Source organism: Caloenas nicobarica, chromosome 1 (assembly GCF_036013445.1).
Source record: "Caloenas nicobarica isolate bCalNic1 chromosome 1, bCalNic1.hap1, whole genome shotgun sequence".
Classification (NCBI taxonomy): domain Eukaryota; kingdom Metazoa; phylum Chordata; class Aves; order Columbiformes; family Columbidae; genus Caloenas; species Caloenas nicobarica.
The window spans coordinates 96,055,710-96,074,295 of record NC_088245.1 but is presented as its reverse complement, the minus strand read 5'-3'; the positions used below and the strand labels follow the sequence as shown (position 1 = coordinate 96,074,295).

Below are 18,586 nucleotides of genomic sequence, written 5' to 3'. Positions count from 1 at the left end.
AGGCCTTCAGGGAAGCCAGGCAGGATCAGTCCCTGAAATTGGATTGTCTCCACATGAAACCCATTACAGGAATGGACCATTCCCAATAGCCGTACTGAGAAAGCCTGAGCATCCTTTTCCCAGACAAGCAGCAAGTGGGTGAGAATTAAGGGGCAGGCTGGCAGGGCTGATACTGTTGTGGGAGTCTATTACAGGCCACCAGATCAGGGTGAGGAAGCTGATGAGGCCTTCTACGGGCACCTGAGCGTGGCCTCACAGTCACAGGCTCTGGTTGTTACGGGGGATTTTAACTACCCTGATGTTTGCTGGAAGGACTACTCAGCCGGCCAGCCTCAGTCTAGGAGGTTCCTCCAGTGCATTGATGATAACTTTCTGATGCAAATGGTGGAAGACCCGACTAGGAGAGGTGCACTGCTGGATCTTGTCCTCACTAACAAGGAGGGTCTGCTTGAAGCAGTAAAGGTGGAGGGCTGCCTTGGTTGCAGTGACCATGAGATGGTGGAGTTCAGGATCTCGTGTGGCGGGAGCAGAATAACAAGCAGAATACCAAGCAGAATTGCAACCCTGGACTTCAGCAGGGCCAACTTTGGCCTTTTCAAACAATTGCTGGGGGAAATCCTGTGGGCAAGGCTGCTTGAAGAAAAAGGGGCCCAAGATAGTTGGTTAACATTCAGGGACTGCTTCTACCAAGCTCAAGATCAGTGCATCCCGACACGTAGGAAGTCAAGGAGAGGAGCCAGGAGACCTGCGTGGTTAAACAGGGAACTGCTGGGCAAGCTCAAGTGGAAGAGGAGAGTTTACAGATCATGGAAGGAGGGGCTGGCCACTTGGGAAGAATATAAGGCTGTTGTTAAAGAATGTAGGGAGGCAACTAGGAAGGCTAAGGCCTCCTTAGAGTTAAACCTGGCGAGAGGGGTCAAGGACAACAGGAAGAGCTTCTTCAAATACATGGCAGATAAAACTAACACCAGAGGCAATGTAGGCCCACTGATGAATGGGGTGGGTGCCCTGGTGACAGAAGATACAGAGAAGGCAGAATTACTGAATGCCTTCTTTGTCTCTGTCTACTCTGCCGGAGGCTGTCCTGAGGAGCCCCGTACCCCTGAGGCCCCAGAGGAAGGCAAGGCAAGGGAGGAGTTTGCCTCAGTTGATGAGGACCGGGTTAGGGACCAGTTAAGCAATCTGGACATCCATAAATCCATGGGTCCAGATGGGATGCACCCACGGGTGCTGAGGGAGCTGGCTGAAGTCATTGCTGGACCACTCTCCATCATCTTTGCCAAGTCTTGGGAAACGGGAGAGGTGCCTGAGGACTGGAGGAAAGCAAATGTCACTCCGGTCTTCAAAAAGGGCAAGAAGGAGGACCCGGGCAACTATAGACCAGTCAGCCTCACCTCCATCCCTGGGAAAGTGATGGAACACCTTATCCTTGGTGCCATCTTAAGACATATCAAGGATAAGAGGGTCATCAGGGGCAGTCAACATGGCTTCACCAAGGGGAAGTCGTGCTTGACCAACCTCATAGCCTTTTATGAAGATGTAACAAGGTGGATTGATGATGGCAGAGCGGTAGATGTGGTCTACCTTGACTTCAGTAAAGCATTTGACAGAGTCTCCCACAGCATCCTCACGGCTAAACTGAGGAAGTGTGGACTGGACAATCGGGTAGTGAGGTGGACCGCAAACTGGCTGAAGGAGAGAAGCCAGAGAGTCCTGGTCAATGGGGCAGAGTCTGGTTGGAGGCCTGAATCTAGTGGAGTGCCTCAAGGGTCAGTTCTGGGACCAGTATTATTCAATATATTCATCAACGACTTGGATGAGGGAATTGAGTGTACTATCAGCAAGTTTGCTGATGACACCAAGCTGGGAGGAGTGGCTGACACGCCAGAAGGCTGTGCTGCCATCCAACGAGATCTGGACAGGCTAGAGAGTTGGGCGGGGAAAAATTTAATGAAATATAATAAGGGAAAATGTAGAGTCTTACACGTGGGCAGGAACAACCCCCGGTTCCAGTATAGGTTGGGGAATGACCTATTAGAGAGCAGTGTAGGGGAAAGGGACCTGGGGGTCCTGGTGGACAGCAGGATGACCATGAGCCAGCACTGTGCCCTTGTGGCCAAGAAGGCCAATGGCATCCTGGGGTGTATTAGAAGGGGGGTGGTTAGTAGGTCAAGAGAGGTTCTCCTTCCCCTCTACTCTGCCCTGGTGAGACCTCATCTGGAATATTGTGTCCAGTTCTGGGCGCCTCAGTTCAAGAAGGACAGGGAACTGCTGGAGAGAGTCCAGTGCAGGGCAACAAAGATGATGAAGGGAGTGGAGCATCTCCCTTATGAGGAAAGGCTGAGGGAGCTGGGTCTCTTTAGCTTGGAGGAGACTGAGTGGTGACCTCATTAATGTTTATAAATATATAAAGGGTGGGTGTCACGAGGATGGAGCCAGGCTCTTCTCGGTGACAACCAACAGTAAGACAAGGGGTAACGGGTTCAAGCTGGAACACAAGAGGTTCCACTTAAATTTGGGAAGAATCTCCTTCTCAGTCAGGGTGACGGAACACTGGAACAGGCTGCTCAGGGAGGTTGTGGAGTCTTCTTCTCTGGAGACATTCAAAACCCACCTGGACGCCTTCCTGTGTAACCTCACGTAGGTGTTCCTGCTCTGGCAGGGGGATTGGACTAGATGATCTTTCGAGGTCCCTTCCAATCCCTAATATTCTGTGATTCTGTGAAGTCTCAGGAGTTTTGCATCACCAGCTTGTAGAACCAGATGCAAATGCAGGTATCCTGTGGCTTGCACACCTGCTGCTAAATATTTAAATGTGTTTGGAGATCACATAAATTTCTCAGTGTTTTGTGAAGAGTTTTGTGAAGAGTTTTGTCATTTGGAGCACTTCTGTTGTTTGAAAATCAGAATTTTATTGGCTTGTACGTAACAGTCTTATTTTTTTCGTTGTTAAATATGGCAGTATTGTCAAACCTAAACCCAATGGTTTCTTTCATTGTAAACATTCATTTCCATATATAAGAAATTATTATTTTCAGATGTTCACCTTTTTATTTTAAGGCATAAAAATAGACGCTCTAGAAACAGAAATGTCCTTTCACACTTTGAAAGTCATGAGAGAAAGAAAAGACAGATTTTTCTTTTCTAAGAGAGAATTATCTATTTCATCTGATTTTTTTTCAGTTTTGCTAAGAAGTTTTTAGCTTTAAAGAGTTCCCAGATTTTTAAAAATTTTTTTAATAATACTATGAACTAATGAATGAGGCCTCTTGTGTAAGACTTTCAAAGTGTTTCAATATAGCATTATTACAAGATGATCGAGCCAGGTTAGCAAATTCTGAAATGAAATAAAGAATTTTAAAATAGATGTTTTAAGCTTCTATATCCATGTTTAGACTTTTATGTTAGTGACCACAGTTCATAGAAGACACTATGAAGTGGTACTTTACTACAATTTACTGTTCTTCTAAGTACTGATGTAACTTGTTGATGAGAAAATCTTTATGCCAGTGCAAGATGCAGTCTTCAAGAAAGGCACATGTGTAAACAACATCTTTAGAGCTTAATTTTCAGGCCAAAACTTGCATACTGCTTCACAATATTTGGAATGTTTTTCCATTCATCTATCATTTTTAAAAACGGGGAAGATTGCAGTATTTACCTGTTATCTGGTTCATCATTCCACAAACATCATAATTTCAGGTAGCTGTCTGGTGAACTACATGAGACAAAAGGAGGAGCAGGACAAAAAATACCAATACTACCTGAATTTCATAAGATTCAAAATGCTCCCTTAGACTAGAGTGATACTTGAATTATTGGAATGATTTGATAAGTGATAGGAATATTTAATGGTTTTATGAAGCTTTTTTTATTAAAAAAAAACCCCAAACCACACAACAGCGCAGTAAGCTAGTGACAGGGAAAAAAAAAATTCTTCTAGTTACGCCAAATATGATTGACTGTTGTGCTTCTCTTTTTTCCTCACCAGGATTACACTTTGACGATGTATTTTCAGCAATACTGGAGAGATAAGCGGCTGGCTTATGCTGGCATACCTCTCAACCTCACGCTTGATAACCGAGTGGCAGATCAACTCTGGGTGCCTGACACTTACTTCTTAAATGACAAGAAATCATTTGTGCATGGCGTTACGGTGAAGAATCGAATGATTCGCCTTCACCCAGATGGAACGGTGCTTTACGGCCTCAGGTCTGTGCTTCCATGATGAAGATTTCATCGCCGTCATAATGTGTTGTTGATATTTGATTCCTGGTGCAAGGTTATTACAAACATTGGGTTTGTAATATTATGTAACCTTCCCTGTAACTGCGAAAGATGCCCATAGAAACCAAATGACACACTCGATGTTTCTTAATTTTGCCAGAAGCGCCTTCAGTCAGCTTTTATCTCTTTCTGTAGAGTCACCATATCTGGAAAGCCCACTGGCTATAGGAAGCAGAAAGGCACTCATTAATTGTAAACCTGAAAATTTTGTCCAAAATACAGGCAGTAAGATTGAATAGGGATGATTACATTGTCTCATGATGTGTCTGTAGTCTATAAAGAAAAGTCACAGCAGCCCTGGTTGAACAGTCAGCCACAGTTAAGACCATGACTATGGGTACCTCCAGTGATTTCTTCAAACAGGGATCAGCACTACAATGTGTTATATTTCAAACTAGAGGTACAAAGTGACCTTACATTATCCTACTTTCTACCTATTTTAGGACTGACCTGTGTTTTCTTTGTTTTCTGTCATAGCTTTTATAATTAGGAATGCTGAAAAATCCTTCCCTCAATAAAAATCTTTACACTAGCAAAAATCTTAAAGGAATACTCAGGAGTACCAAAAGGTTGCTTTCTTTGGACAGGTTACTCCACTTGCTCCGGTGGTTTAAACTGTACCAGCAAAACAAGTCTTTGCCAGTGGAGGCTCTGTTTACATCTTTGGAAGTTTCTTGTATTTTTAACCGTAGATAATACTCGAGATTGCTGCACATAGGTAGTACAGGATAAAAAGTGCCTACTATAAAAATGAATGAGATCTGAGAAGTGGTGCAGAAGGATTCTATGTCTAGTATAATTACCTGCTTTTTGGTTTTTATCAACAGTTTAACGTTTTAGCTGACTTGGGTGTTGGCCCTTCACCTCTCTAACTCTTATTACATATACTATATGGGCTTTAATTAGATGAATCTTTCTAGACAAAATATAAATAGTTTCAGCCTATTATGAACATTTAAAGAAGTTTAGGATGTTCAGGAAACATTGTCTCTATAATTAACTGGTTTTAGCAAAAGGAGGCTTTCATCTTGCATGCTTTTGACCCAATATGGAACACTGCAGGTTTAAGATTCTTCCCACAAATAGCTGAATATAAAAAAAAGTTGCAAGATATTTTTGTTTCCTTTGCTCTGTCTCAAGAACCATCCCCACAAGCAAACGTAATAAAAAAGTGATGGAGATTAGGACTCTTGTGATCACAGTAATGTATAGAAGTCTTTCACACTCTGAAAACATTTGGAGTCATTCAGGTGAGTATTATCTGTCATAAAATAGAGCATTTGAGTAAGTTATCCTCCTCGTCTGCAAAACATAAATGTCCACAAGCAGATTGCATTTTGCTTGATAGTATTTGCTTGGCAGGGATTTCACCAGTGGCTCATGTGTGGCAACCTTCTTTCCATTCCCCATTCCTCAGAAAGCACTCGATATCCATGGTGTGAAGCAGCTGAGTTACTTAATCAAGGTTAACTGTCTGAAATTCAGTCTTTGCAAAATACAAGGCATTGTGATCAGAAGGAAGAAAATATCTGAGCCTTAGCTCCTTTGATTTAAAGACTTGAACTTTGTGTTGCTCTACTAGTAGCTTAACTTCTTGTGTTGTGGCTTCAGAACATTCTGTTGGCATTGGCCTCAAGCCACAGTCTGGAGGTGATGATTCATCTTGTGGGCTGAGATGAGAACCCAGAGTTTTATGTGCCACAAAACACAGGGTCACTGAGAATAATAGGGGAAATTTTGGAGGGTTGCAACCATGAATATCCGTGGAGAATATCCATGGAGAATATCCATGGAGCAAAGCAGTTCCTCAAAAAATATATAACGAAAGTGGTCCTGAGGCCACACTGGCTGTGTTCGCTTCTGGACAATGTAGAATTTATCATAGCTTTGAAAGAGTTGACCTTCGGTTATCCGTGGTTTCTCTCTACTTCAGAGAAAGCAGTTTGCTACTGCAGCAAAAGTCTGTGAAGATGGGGGAATGGCATAGTATCTTTCTGAAGTTCAACCCATTTCTAGGGTTTTTTTTTCTTTGACCGTGATACTGACATTGTTCCATCTCATTCAGAACAATATACAAGACATATGATGATACAACAGGTTTTTTTCATAATATACCAAAAAAGAAATAATGACTTCATAGACTGGAGATCAAAAATAGATTCTTTCCAACTGCTTGTGTGTTTGCCATATATAGACCTCTTATTCTCAGACAGTACAATGCTAAATGTTATAAATAAATAGAGTGGAGGAATATATTTCTCTTATCTGAAAGAACTCACATAGTTATCACCTATATATGAAACATGATGGATGTTTGCATGTTGAAAAGATTAGCTGTGGTAGATCAGACAAGGCAACCACACTTCTTTTTTGAATGAGTGTATTTCTGTATGAAGATGAAAAGAGGATCAAATTAGCCATCAAGACTGTGACCTCGTCTCATAGGAAGTATTTATATTGCTTAGACTGATTTATATTGTAAGCTTTTGGGGGACAGAAAATACCTTTCTGTCGTTTGTTTATGCAGCGCCTCCCAGCACATCACAGGTGAAGTTCCTATGCAATATATCAAAAAAATCAAAGGCAATCAGCCCAGTAATAAAGTAGCAGAGAAGGGTAAGAGAAGTTCTATCAAGATGACAGATAGCTGGATTAGGGAATTCCAAACAATTAAAAATATTTCCTTTGTGTATTGCTTTCACCCAAAATGTATGTGTACCTGTGTACTGCTTTATCTTGGTCTGGATCATAATTGTTTCTCTGTCACTGGTGAGATGATGAGTTCTTGAAACCTTGCTGTCCTGCTGTGTCACACAGCATCCCATCCCATAAAAAAATAAACCTGCTTTTCCTGGGAGAGCGCACAAGCCTAAGCAATTAACATTTGTTTTTGGTGAGCATTTGAGCAAGTTAAATTTGCTTGCTTGAATATTCATTCAGGAGGGACCTCTGAGTACTCAACTTACTTTGAGTAAATGGGATAAGTCTGTTTCTATGTATATCTAGCTGTATCTTCTTTGCTAGTAGATATTTATGAAATTAAAAACATACATTTTGATGTAGTGTAAAAAGTTACTTGAGCAAGAGTGTGCAGTTTCTTATAGAGAAACTTGTGACACAGAACCACTACGGTATGTGAACAGGCCAAAATAAAAATATATTCCTTAAAAAGTCATAAGGCAATTAGTAAGCTGAATGCAAGTTGACCAGATGCATGGTTTTTAATAATTCTGTCAAATTAATCATTTGTAGAGTGCATGTTTTCTGTATGGCTGGCATTTAAAGCTGGTTATACAGCATGATAGTTACGATCCTGGTACCACACTCCCTCTTGTATCAACTTAGACGATGTGGATTCTGCTGCAGGATCTTAAATGAGCCCTGGGTTAGCGTAGGTGAATGTACCAGAGTGGAATAGAAAACTCATAGCAGCAACGCCCAAGTGTGCCTGCTTGTTCTACTTTGAGCACAGTTACCGATTGACTCAGGAGCAAGATCATTTAATTGCACAATCAGTAGGGCTTTGTAACACTGATCACTGCTAAGATCTTGTCATTTAAAATGTTCATCAGTGATCACAGATTTAAGACTAAGTCTTCTCCTCTAAGACCCTAGGCTAGTCCTAATTTTATATGCTTAGCTAGAGCTGCTAGTAGCTGTCATATTGAGGAGACATTCATCTCCATAATTAATAACCCTGTGTCTAGCACCTTGCTTAGGGGTCCGGAAGGGCTCTTGCAAATGTTGACTGCAGAGAAGATGTCCCTGTAAACTGCAGAGCAGCTGAGTAATTGCTGTTTGTAACCTATTCCTGCCCACTGGGACATATATTAACAGAGGAACTGGAGCATCTCCCAGCAGGTGGCTGGAGGAAGGTTGACCTGAGTATCCTCCTGTGATACAATACTTGGTACCTGAAAGCCTGTGGGACTAAGATAAGGGTCTTCAGAGGACACCCAGAGTGAACAGCAGTGGTAGAGACATGATCATGCCATAGATATGTCTGGGAAGGACAAAGGTCAGCTATGTGCCTTTCTCACTGGCTACTGGTAAGAACACAGGTGAGAAGATCCACCGAGTAACAGATCCAGGAGCTTATTCCTCTCCTAGCTCGTCCATTGCCTTTCTGCTCATAGAACTGTCTCTCCCTGCGCAAAGAAATGACAATATTTTCTTGCAAAAGCACCTTCTCAGTCAGAGAAGAGTGACCTCTCTTGTCCTATGAGATAGTTGTATTGGTCTTAATCCTTTCCTTTGCATGTTATGTGGTTATCCATCTGAAATAACCTATATACTAAAGGATAAGCATTCTTTCTTTTCTGGGCGATTGGATGGGGCATTCATAATGAAAACAGAAGGTTTTTTTTAGTGTGAAAGAGTTGAAGAAAGGCACCTAATTACTTTCTCCTCTTGAAATGTTGCCCCTGAATTTTAGAGTAGTTTACCATATTAGAAGACTGTAATTTCTGAAGGTTAAGGGATTGAAGAGAAGGCTTCAAAACAGAAAACACATGGACAAAACCTTAACATTGATGGTTCCAGCTTTTAGAGGTACTTTTAAGGCATTTCCCCTCTTGTATTACTAGCATAAATTATCACCAGACTGTTACTTGTTTAGGAACTGTGTACAAGATCCATTGCTTGTTTATATCAGAAAAGGATCAGTAAAGAATGGATCTAGTCACTCCAAGAAGATAATTCAAATGTGAAATTTACATGGAGCCATTATAAAGAAAATTATGCATAATAATGTACAGACTCTTGATGAAGGCTGTGATTCAGCAAAAGACTAAAATGCACTAAAGGTTAATCATGAGATATGGTTATATCTGTCTAAAAGTTAGTACAAATATATAAATCTACTAATTTAAAAATAAAGTGCTAATGCTGTGCGAAGCTGTTAATACAATTGTTTTGGTTGTGCATGTGTATTGTTGACACTCCTGATATACAAGAGCTTAACGAAAAATGCAGATTCATCAATAGTGAAATGTTTTGCAAATTAATCCTTAGTGTGCTAAATTGCCTACACTGGAAATCAGGAAGCAAAAATATATTGTTATTTGCAGAGAAAATTTAAAATTCAGGATGGTACTTAGTTACAAAATCCTCCTTACTTTTCAAAACCAGAGAAATATATTCAACTTTGAAATTAAGTATTTTGCTGAACTTCGGACATTTTTTCAACATTTCAGTTTTTTTCTAGAGCTGGCACAAAACCAAACGATCTGTTATTCACACAGCTCTAATCATTTTGACATTTGTAGCAGACTTTTTTCGCTTCACATTTTCTGATACAAAGTCATATTTTTTAATCTCAGCAAATGTTTGTGTGATGTTTGCATATGCAGATAGGTCCATTGAACCCCAAAGGGACTGGTTGCATAAGGGTAAGTCACAATGGATTGTTCATTGCAGTCAGTGCAATCGCTGTTACATTAAGCTGCTGCTCCATGTAAAACCATGGACCAGATTCTCAATTATTGTAAGCTCTTCTTTAGAGAGTCCTCACTTCGCAAAATAAACAACAACAACAAAACCTAGAATACTGGCTGTACAGTAATTCTCTGTGATGTTTGTATTACAGAATCACAACCACTGCAGCTTGTATGATGGACTTGAGAAGATACCCATTAGATGAACAGAACTGTACTCTGGAAATAGAAAGCTGTATGTACATACGAAAATGCATGTAAAACCTTGTTCAGATGCGGGCTGGTTGTCCTTTTATAAAACTGTGATATTTACACTGATGTCTATAAACACTATGTGAATCATGTAATTATCACCTTTTGTTTGTTTGTTTGTTTATTTGACTTTTTAAAAAAATATAAGGGGTCGTCCATTTCTAGATGAATGGATACATCCTAAAAAATGGGTTTAGGACAGAATGAAACCACTGACTTGGCAGAGACAGTGACTGGATGCTTATCTTCAACACAAGAGAATAAATGTTCATGTTTTAATCAGATTCCTTTTCAAGAGAGCAAACACTGTGATATCATTTTCTTTCAGTATGCTTTTTTATGCATGGATGGTCTTGCTACAGAACCCGCCTGGGCTTTCAGATCAGCCCCGTTTATGATTTGCAGTTGTGTTCTGCACAGAACCAGATTCTCTCTTTCACCCAGTCATATCCTAGGATTGCAAATTCAGATGTATCTTTGTCCTTCAAGAGTTCCTTCTCCAGTCCTGTTACTGGCTGGAGATTGTGGGCCATAGACAGAAAATACTAGTACATATTCTCTATTCATCTGTAGTCCTCCACTACAGAAGCTAATGGAAATGGTGCGACTCACATTCTTCAGTCTAAGTGGAAAAGATCTGCCCCAGTTATGTTTGCCTGTATTCATTGAATAATCCATCTTTTTCTGGTGTGTATCAGCAGAAATATATACTTGGTTTCAATGCTAAATGTGTATGATGTCTTAAATCATGCTAATCTGCAATGTTGCAGATTATTGAGTAGCATTTTCTGTCTCGTAGGCGCCATTAATCCTCATGTGAATTTTATGAGAGTGATACCAAAAAAGAAAAAGAAAAAAAAAAAAGAAAGAAAACAGTATTTTGCCTCAAATTCCTGCACAGACTGTAATGGCACAGCTTTTAGGGAGACCTTCCCACAGGCATGCAGAACAGAATACCACTCCAGCTGTTCTGATTCTTTTCATTGTCTCAAATGACAAACCGTATGCACTGTGTTTGAAGGTACATTTGAGTCTGCTGTTATTTCTGACTTACTCTCCTGCTTTGCCTGCAGATGGCTACACAACTGACGACATAGAGTTCTACTGGAGAGGTGGAGATAATGCAGTCACTGGCGTGGAGAGGATTGAGCTTCCTCAGTTCTCCATCGTGGAATATAGACTGGTGTCAAAGAATGTTGTCTTTGCCACAGGCAAGTATTGTAATTTTCTTGTTGTGTTTAATTTCTTTGTGTACAACAGTTATTGTTTTATTAACCATAATTATATATAGTCTTAGCACCGTGTTGTATAAGAAATTACTTACCTGATAAAGCCTGGAGGCAGGAGTCCATGAAATAGCATATCTTGTTTACTTTTCTTTTTCTTGTGTGTGTGTGTGTGTATGTGATACATAACCAGGTGCCTAAATATTTGTGATCTAAATAAATATGAAGCCGTTCACCTCTGAATCATCAGCTAAATGTAGCCTAAAGGGTTAGTGATCATACATAAGTATGTTTTGGCATACCAGGCCAAAAAGCCACTGTTTTTATCAACACTTCCCTACAACTTTTCAGTGCGTATTTGTTTTGTTGTTGTATAGTGAATGTAATGCCTTTTATATCTTGATTTGCACTGATGGGTATATAATACTGTATACATAGCCAATGCTTTGTTATTGTTGTTAAGACACTTAAATTAAATCCCTGGGTTTCCTTTTTGTTTCCTTGAAGATGTAATAAAAGTTACTGGTAACTCACAGCATTGGAAGTCTCCAGGTGACAAAGTGCAGCATTGATTTACATGTTCAATGTTAGACACCAGTATAGGAAAATGTTGTTATATGCGACAAGACCAAAGCAACACATAAAGCCGTCAGCAAGTGTGGGGCCACTCTTTGGGGGCTCCAGCTTTTCATGCTCTTCAGGCCACAGGAGTGTGCTGTTCCATCTGTCCCAGCACACTAGAACAAATGAAGCATGGCTCTATTATGTTTGTAAGCATCACTTCACCCACTCTTTGGGCACAGCATCTGTTTCAAAGTACACAGAAACACGAATTGTATTTCAGAACAAAATGTAAATATTGCTGGGACTGAAATTAATACGAGGGAGTTTGCCAACTGCTGCTGTTCTTGTTGGTCATCGTGAATGAAAGGGTTTTTTCTACAGAGAAACAGATACTCTAATCCTATATCCCTCCATTCTGTGGCTTGTGTCACCTTTGGCAGGCAGATCTTGCCTGCCCCTCCACAGGACTGGGTATGCTTTTGTAGAAGGGCTCTTTGAGTCAACAATGAGAGTACAGAGAACTCATCTGGGAAGTTTTCATGACAGGGAGAGTCAACAATGAGAGTACAGAGAACTCATCTGGGAAGTTTTCATGACAGTCCAAAGCCACCTTTTAGCTCATGATAAAATATTTCAGTAAGGGCGTGATTTAGTAATTTAGAGATGAGAGAGATTTGTTAAATTCAGAAAAAAAGCGAAAACCAAAGAGCTGTGAGCCAAATATGAGAGAAAATAAAAACAAGGAATAGACACTTACATGACTGACCACATTTTCAGGGTCATAACAGTTCTTTCCCAAAAAACTTGTAGAAGGAGTAAAAAAGTCTCATACTCCAGGGTTTAAGACAGCTTGACATTAGGGAGTAGGATGAGACAGTCACAGAGAACAGATTACGCCATGTTTCTTGTACTGTTTTCTGAAGCATATAATTTTAGTCACTGATGAAGACACAATACTGAATTTACTATTATTTGGCACAGGACATTATGAAAATGCTTTATTATTTATGTAATTTTGTGACAAGTGTTTCCATGCAGGGGAAATATCACATTTGTTTCTCAAAAACACATATTTAATTGTGAATCTGAAGCATGCTAGTGAATCTGGCAGATAAAGTCAGCACACTATTTTCAAATTTCTTCTCAAGACACTACTTTTTTACGGTCCTAGTAATTAGGGCCAGTTTCTACATTTTTGTGGAAAATAAGTCAGGCATGCTTTTTTTTTGGCTTTGAGGTTATTGAAGTCTCAAGGGAAGATATTAGTTCTTTGAGCACAGTATCTCAGTGAACATTTCAGATATTTCAATACTAGTGTGCTTTGATTGTATAAAACTAAAAGAAGACTTGAGAGCCATGCCATAAACAGCTTTTGGAGTAGTTAGTTATTCTATCCTCCATGAGGAACAGTGCTGTATAATCTTGTCTAACTTCTGCAAATGAAAAATATCTGTTCCCATAGTTACTACTGAGAAGCAACAGTAAACATGAGAAAAAACCCAGAGATAATGACATAAAGCTGTGCAGGGCTGCAACAACACTGGAGGAACTGCAAGCATGTTGAAGCATAGCATTGGAGTTAAAAATGATCTTGCCAAATTAGCAAGTGGGTCTGAAAAAAGTATAAAAATTAGTATGGATAACTGCAAACCACAGCATTCGCACAACTAATTATTCCTATCCAAATTCAGGAGAGGGAATACCAGGTTAGGCTAGTATTCTGCGTGTAGAGATCTAGGGATTACTATTGATCTCAGACTGAACATGAGCCAATAACTTCTTTTTTGGAAAAAAAAAAAAAAAACAACAAACCAGCACACCACATCCTACAAGGAGTCTGACTTGCATTACTAAGGCCTGAGGCGTGTATTTGTGGTCATGGGCAGCACTCTTCAGGACAGTTGTGGAGCAATAGAAGAGGGTCCAGGGAAAATTAGCAAGTAAGAAGTCCAGAAAGTGCAATACATGAGATTGCCAGACAGCCAGATATGATTGTGTAGTTTAAAAAAAGAGAAAACTTGGTGGGAATTAGTCTTGAAATATCTGCATCTGCAGGGGCATCTGCAGAGGCATCTGCAAAGACATGGGGAATAGCCTGTTCTCTTTATCCTTGATGGAAAGAAGCAGAAGGAGCATTTAAATTGCTGTGAAGAAGAAAAATTTGGTTTAACTATCCTTCTAATATCATCTGAAGGCCATAAGACCTCTAAAATGGCACCGGATGCCTATGTGTCAGTAGCTGAATTAAGCTTATAGTCAAATGACATCAAATCAGTGCTGTCAATGCAACCTAAAGAGTTATTCTGCTCTTGAACATCTCTGTTCTGTCAAGTCAGTAGCTCTTAGGACACAATTCAGTTACCTAAATATAGGTGCCTCTTTAGATGGTGTAGAACATCTTGCTTGGCAGTCAGGCTGCTGTTCCGGAGTCTTAGTCTTGTGTCCTATGTGCCAATCTAGTGCTTCGGTATTAATTGCTTGACTAGTATTAAGTTCTACTCTTCAGTAGCCTAACACATCTCAAATGGCACTAGACACCTCTGTATAGGCAATTAAATCACACCTTTAGAATTGGTTGACTTTAAGTCTAGATCTCCATGGTTTACACTGAGAGTTTACGCACCAACCATGTGTAAATATCTGCATGCAAACACCTGGAATGTGTGTTGGATCTGCCTCCTAAATGTCTGTTATCCAGAAATGCTAAGAAACTGAAAAGGGATGTAAATATGTAAAACACCACCTAAAAGCTTCAAAGATGCATAGCAGTCAGAGCCATATTAGCAACCTCTTGGTCAGAGGAGAGTAGTCTTAAAAGATTTGAAAATTAATTATTTGCTGTATCCTGAAAGATCAATCTGTAAAGTACATTTCCAATTAGCCACAGAACCTTCCCAGAAGAACACATTAAAATAAGAATTCTGTAACTGACCAACTCCGTTATCTTGCTTCATACTTGGATAAAACAGCAAGAGACTAATTTAGCCTTGGAGCTAGATATTTCAGCTTGCTAGCTTTTAATGCAATTGAAACAGAAACAAGTAATTACTTTTTACCAAGTGCCCAAATATATGAAGGAGGAATATTTTGAGCTCAGTTATTGATTAAATATCTGTTTTCATGCCTGCATTCTCAGTACTGTTATTAGATTTAAATGCTTCAGGCCAAATTCTGTTATTCCTGTACTATTTAGATTAGCCCATAGACATCAACATGTTGTATGAGATGGGAGGAGGAGTAACAAATCTGGTCCCTGAACAGCAACACTGTTCTTTAGGCAAAAAACAAATTTTGATGGAATGTTAACAACTAGAGTTTCCTGGTAATTAATCTCTAAATGTACTGAGCCTTAATTGACAAATCATTATCCAAGCATAATCAGGCAAGTAACAGTGTAATTGTTAAGCTCAACAAGAAATCAATTTTTATCAAATACATTACACAAGATGGTCCTTTCTCAGATAAATAAAGATCTGGACTTACAACCTTTGTTCCATGCAGGTTAGGACTCATCCTTTCCACTGAGTTTTAGCCATCTGGGCAAATAGGGGGAAATAAGTAAAGGAAATAAGGAGCATTCCTTCTTTTAACTCTTTCCTCCCCCACCCCCTCTCACCCCAAATTCCTGTGGTCTGTTTGCTGGAGGCGAGATACTGTAGCTGAGACGGCAGAATGGAGGCAAGGCAAATAGACCATCTGTAAAGGCATAAAAGCAATACAGGTGAAAGTAATATCAACTTTTGTCATCTCAGGGAGAGCTACCTAAAGGAGAACTGTGACCACATAGTATAAAAAAATAAGGGTACCGATTCATGTTTCAATTTCAACCTGAGCTATACAAAGACCAAATTATTCTGAAATTTCCCGAGATCCAGACCTCCCGATAAAATTTGAGCTTGGAAAATCACCACAAAACATGATGACATCCTATTTACTGCTATAAAACTGAGCAATGTGTCAATTCCAGTTAGTAGCTGTGATGCCAGCAAGACTTTTAGTTATATTTCCCAGGAACCACAGACCCTCAAAATCTACTCTGAGACTTGCAGGGCGAGGATTCATCTTGCTCTGATTTAAGGTGCGTATAATCTCAGTGTCTACACATGAGCTAGGTGACTTAGTTGATGAGAATCTAGTCAATACACTTGGTAGAGTCTGGAGACAAATTCAGTCCACCAACAGGAGTCTATTTTAGGAGGAGATGGATAATTCTCTAGGTTTCGTTTACAAGACTGACTAGATGAACCAACTGTCCTGTAAATGTAATTGGAGCTTAGACACCCAGCTGGTGTATGCAGTTCAAGTGAGCCACTTAATCAACTGCTATTTGAGGTGGCATAGGGCAGCCTTCTTAGTCCCCAGCTGCTGGTCAAAAAAATGTAGGGGCTATGTCATATCCACCAGCTACATGCTGGTGTCTAAATGTTACAGTTCATCTCAAAAAGAAGAGTGCACCTTCAGATTTGCAATTGCGTCTCTGTATTACAGTCCAGCTCCAGTTCTAGCGCAGGAGGACAGCCAGCATTGACAGCCCTGGCCCTAGGTGTGGTTCTTAGGGTTCTGTCTTCTAGATTCAGCACAAACGACTTGGTGCTTAAAACAACTTTGCGTTGATGTCTCTGGCCTTGAGACAGTCTGTCTGGAAAGTCCATCTTTAAGGCCAGGTGTCACTAGTTTCAGTACTCATTTTGTCTCATTAGACAGAGATGGTGATAGGCAATGGATGTGGTCACAGATGAAGCATTCAAAATAAGTGTCTAAGGTTTGCTCTGTCATACTGTTTCTCAGTTCAGGATTCCATGACTGAACATTGCTGACATAGGTGGCACATTAATTCTCTCCACTGTTGACACACTCCTCTTCCATCCACACCATTTTCTCTGCTTTATTAATAGTGAAGTGCTCTCTTCTGTCTCTGAGGTTCCCCAGTGCGTCCAGGGTACTTGGCACTGGAGCAGCCTAAGAAGCAGCTTTGATGTAGTGATTCAGTTCCACTGAACCTTCTTGAATTAATTCTGCAGACTATTTATCAAAGAATCAGTATTTTGTGGGAGATTTTCCACTCATCTCCTCTGTCAGTGATATTCCACAGGCACCCAGACCTGGACAGGACTTTTGGAAAGGAACAGATTTGTAGAGAATCCTTTACGTGGGTGGTATATTATATGAAATAATTTTCCTTAACAGAGCTTTATAGAGATTTCTGTCTGATGCACTACTCTTATTGCAGAAAGGTGATCAGGTCCACTACATTTTTAATGTACTTCATGATGGCAGAGTATGTTCCTGTTTTATTTACATAGTCTGCAGACACAAGGCCATGGAAACAGTTTCATGAGAAGCTCAATGAAAAATTTAAGGTTTATTAGCAAAAAAAGCATGCATGGTTTCAAATAGAGAATTTGTCTTTTGGAATTAAACGTTGGTCACTGGAAAATGAAGATTTTAAGCAAACTGAAGTCTAAATGATTCTTTGCTGAGATTATATTGATTGCTTTAGACTGCCAAAAACCTTGGTCTGATTTTCATGGTTAAGTAAGTTCTTCTGACTCTACCAATATTATTCTGTTGGTGAAACTAGAAGGCTTTTCATCCTGGAAAAAAAATATTACTGATTGAAGTAATCACAGCAATGCAATACATCTACCAGATATTTCTTTCCAGTGGTAGTTCCTCTGACATTGTTTGATAAAACAGTTAAGGATCCTTGCACAAAGTTCGATGCTCCCTGGATGCTTCTGCTGCCTGGAAACAGTGTAGCATTTTTTCATATGCAAACTTATGAACATAATTTAAAGGGAAGTTCATAATTTTTTAATTGTTTCTAGATGTAATCTTTTGTATCTTGCACATATTTGCATTGGAGTGGGTGCGATGTAATCTAATGTATAGTTGGGCCCTTGGAACGCTCAGAAATGTTTTTGAGGAAGTTGACTACAACTACAGCTTTTAGATGAGCTATTAGAAGTATTATATCTAAGACTAGTAATGCAAACGCTGAAATCATGGAGCTAGTGTTGTGTGAATTACTACCTTTGTCTTGTGCAGCTGTACTCAGATTTAATCCTCTGCATTTGGTGGAAAAAGTTACTATTTTTTTTAACTGTTTGAGATTCCTAAGTATGTAAAATATTTTCAACAAGAGTAACACTAATTTTGAAATGTATCAGTTTGATGTTAAATAAGAAAATGTTTTGTTTGAAACATTGACATTAAGGTTATTATTTTTTTCATTATTTATTTACTCCAATTGTAATAATTCATGATTACTCTATGTACTGTATGCATAGACATAGACATAGAAAATTTTCCCTTTTTTTGATTAAAATATTTTTGGAAGAAAAGTCCTATCCAGGTCTAATCAACGTTAAAGACCTTTGGATGTGGTCTGAAGGCTCTTCCTCACTCAGATTCATTACAATCTATTTTTGACACCGCAGGTAGTATGTTTCTTATAGTTCAGATGCAATTAAGAAGTGCCATCTCATGAACAACTCCTCCATGTAAATACAAAAATATGCATATTGCTAATCCTCTCAATATAAATACTATACATAAAACTGTGTGTTCGCATAAGCATTTTGCATGGAGACCTAATAATCTGTTTTTAAAAACTAACTGGTGCTCACCCATCTGTTCAATAATCTAGAATAAATTACTCTCTCTTTTCTTCCCAAATACAAATTGCTTGGATATCACTATATTCACTGCAAGATTTCTTTTAATACTGACCAGTAATACAGTGAAGGTGTTTTCCTTACTGTTCTACGGATGTCATACTACCCCATAAAATGTGCATGCTTTTGTTTCTACAGAAACTGA

General features: G+C 39.5%; 1 protein-coding gene across 1 annotated transcript in view; it reads left to right on the top strand.

Annotated features, from left to right (window-relative positions):
• GABRB3 (gamma-aminobutyric acid type A receptor subunit beta3) overlaps positions 1–18,586 on the top strand; it is a 113,505-nt gene that overhangs the window by 78,993 nt on the left and 15,926 nt on the right. The window contains exons 4-6 of the mRNA XM_065637816.1: positions 3,992–4,212; positions 9,875–9,957; positions 11,048–11,185. Of these exons, the coding sequence (XP_065493888.1) occupies positions 3,992–4,212; positions 9,875–9,957; positions 11,048–11,185 (442 nt within the window). The remainder of the gene's footprint in view (positions 1–3,991; positions 4,213–9,874; positions 9,958–11,047; positions 11,186–18,586) is intronic.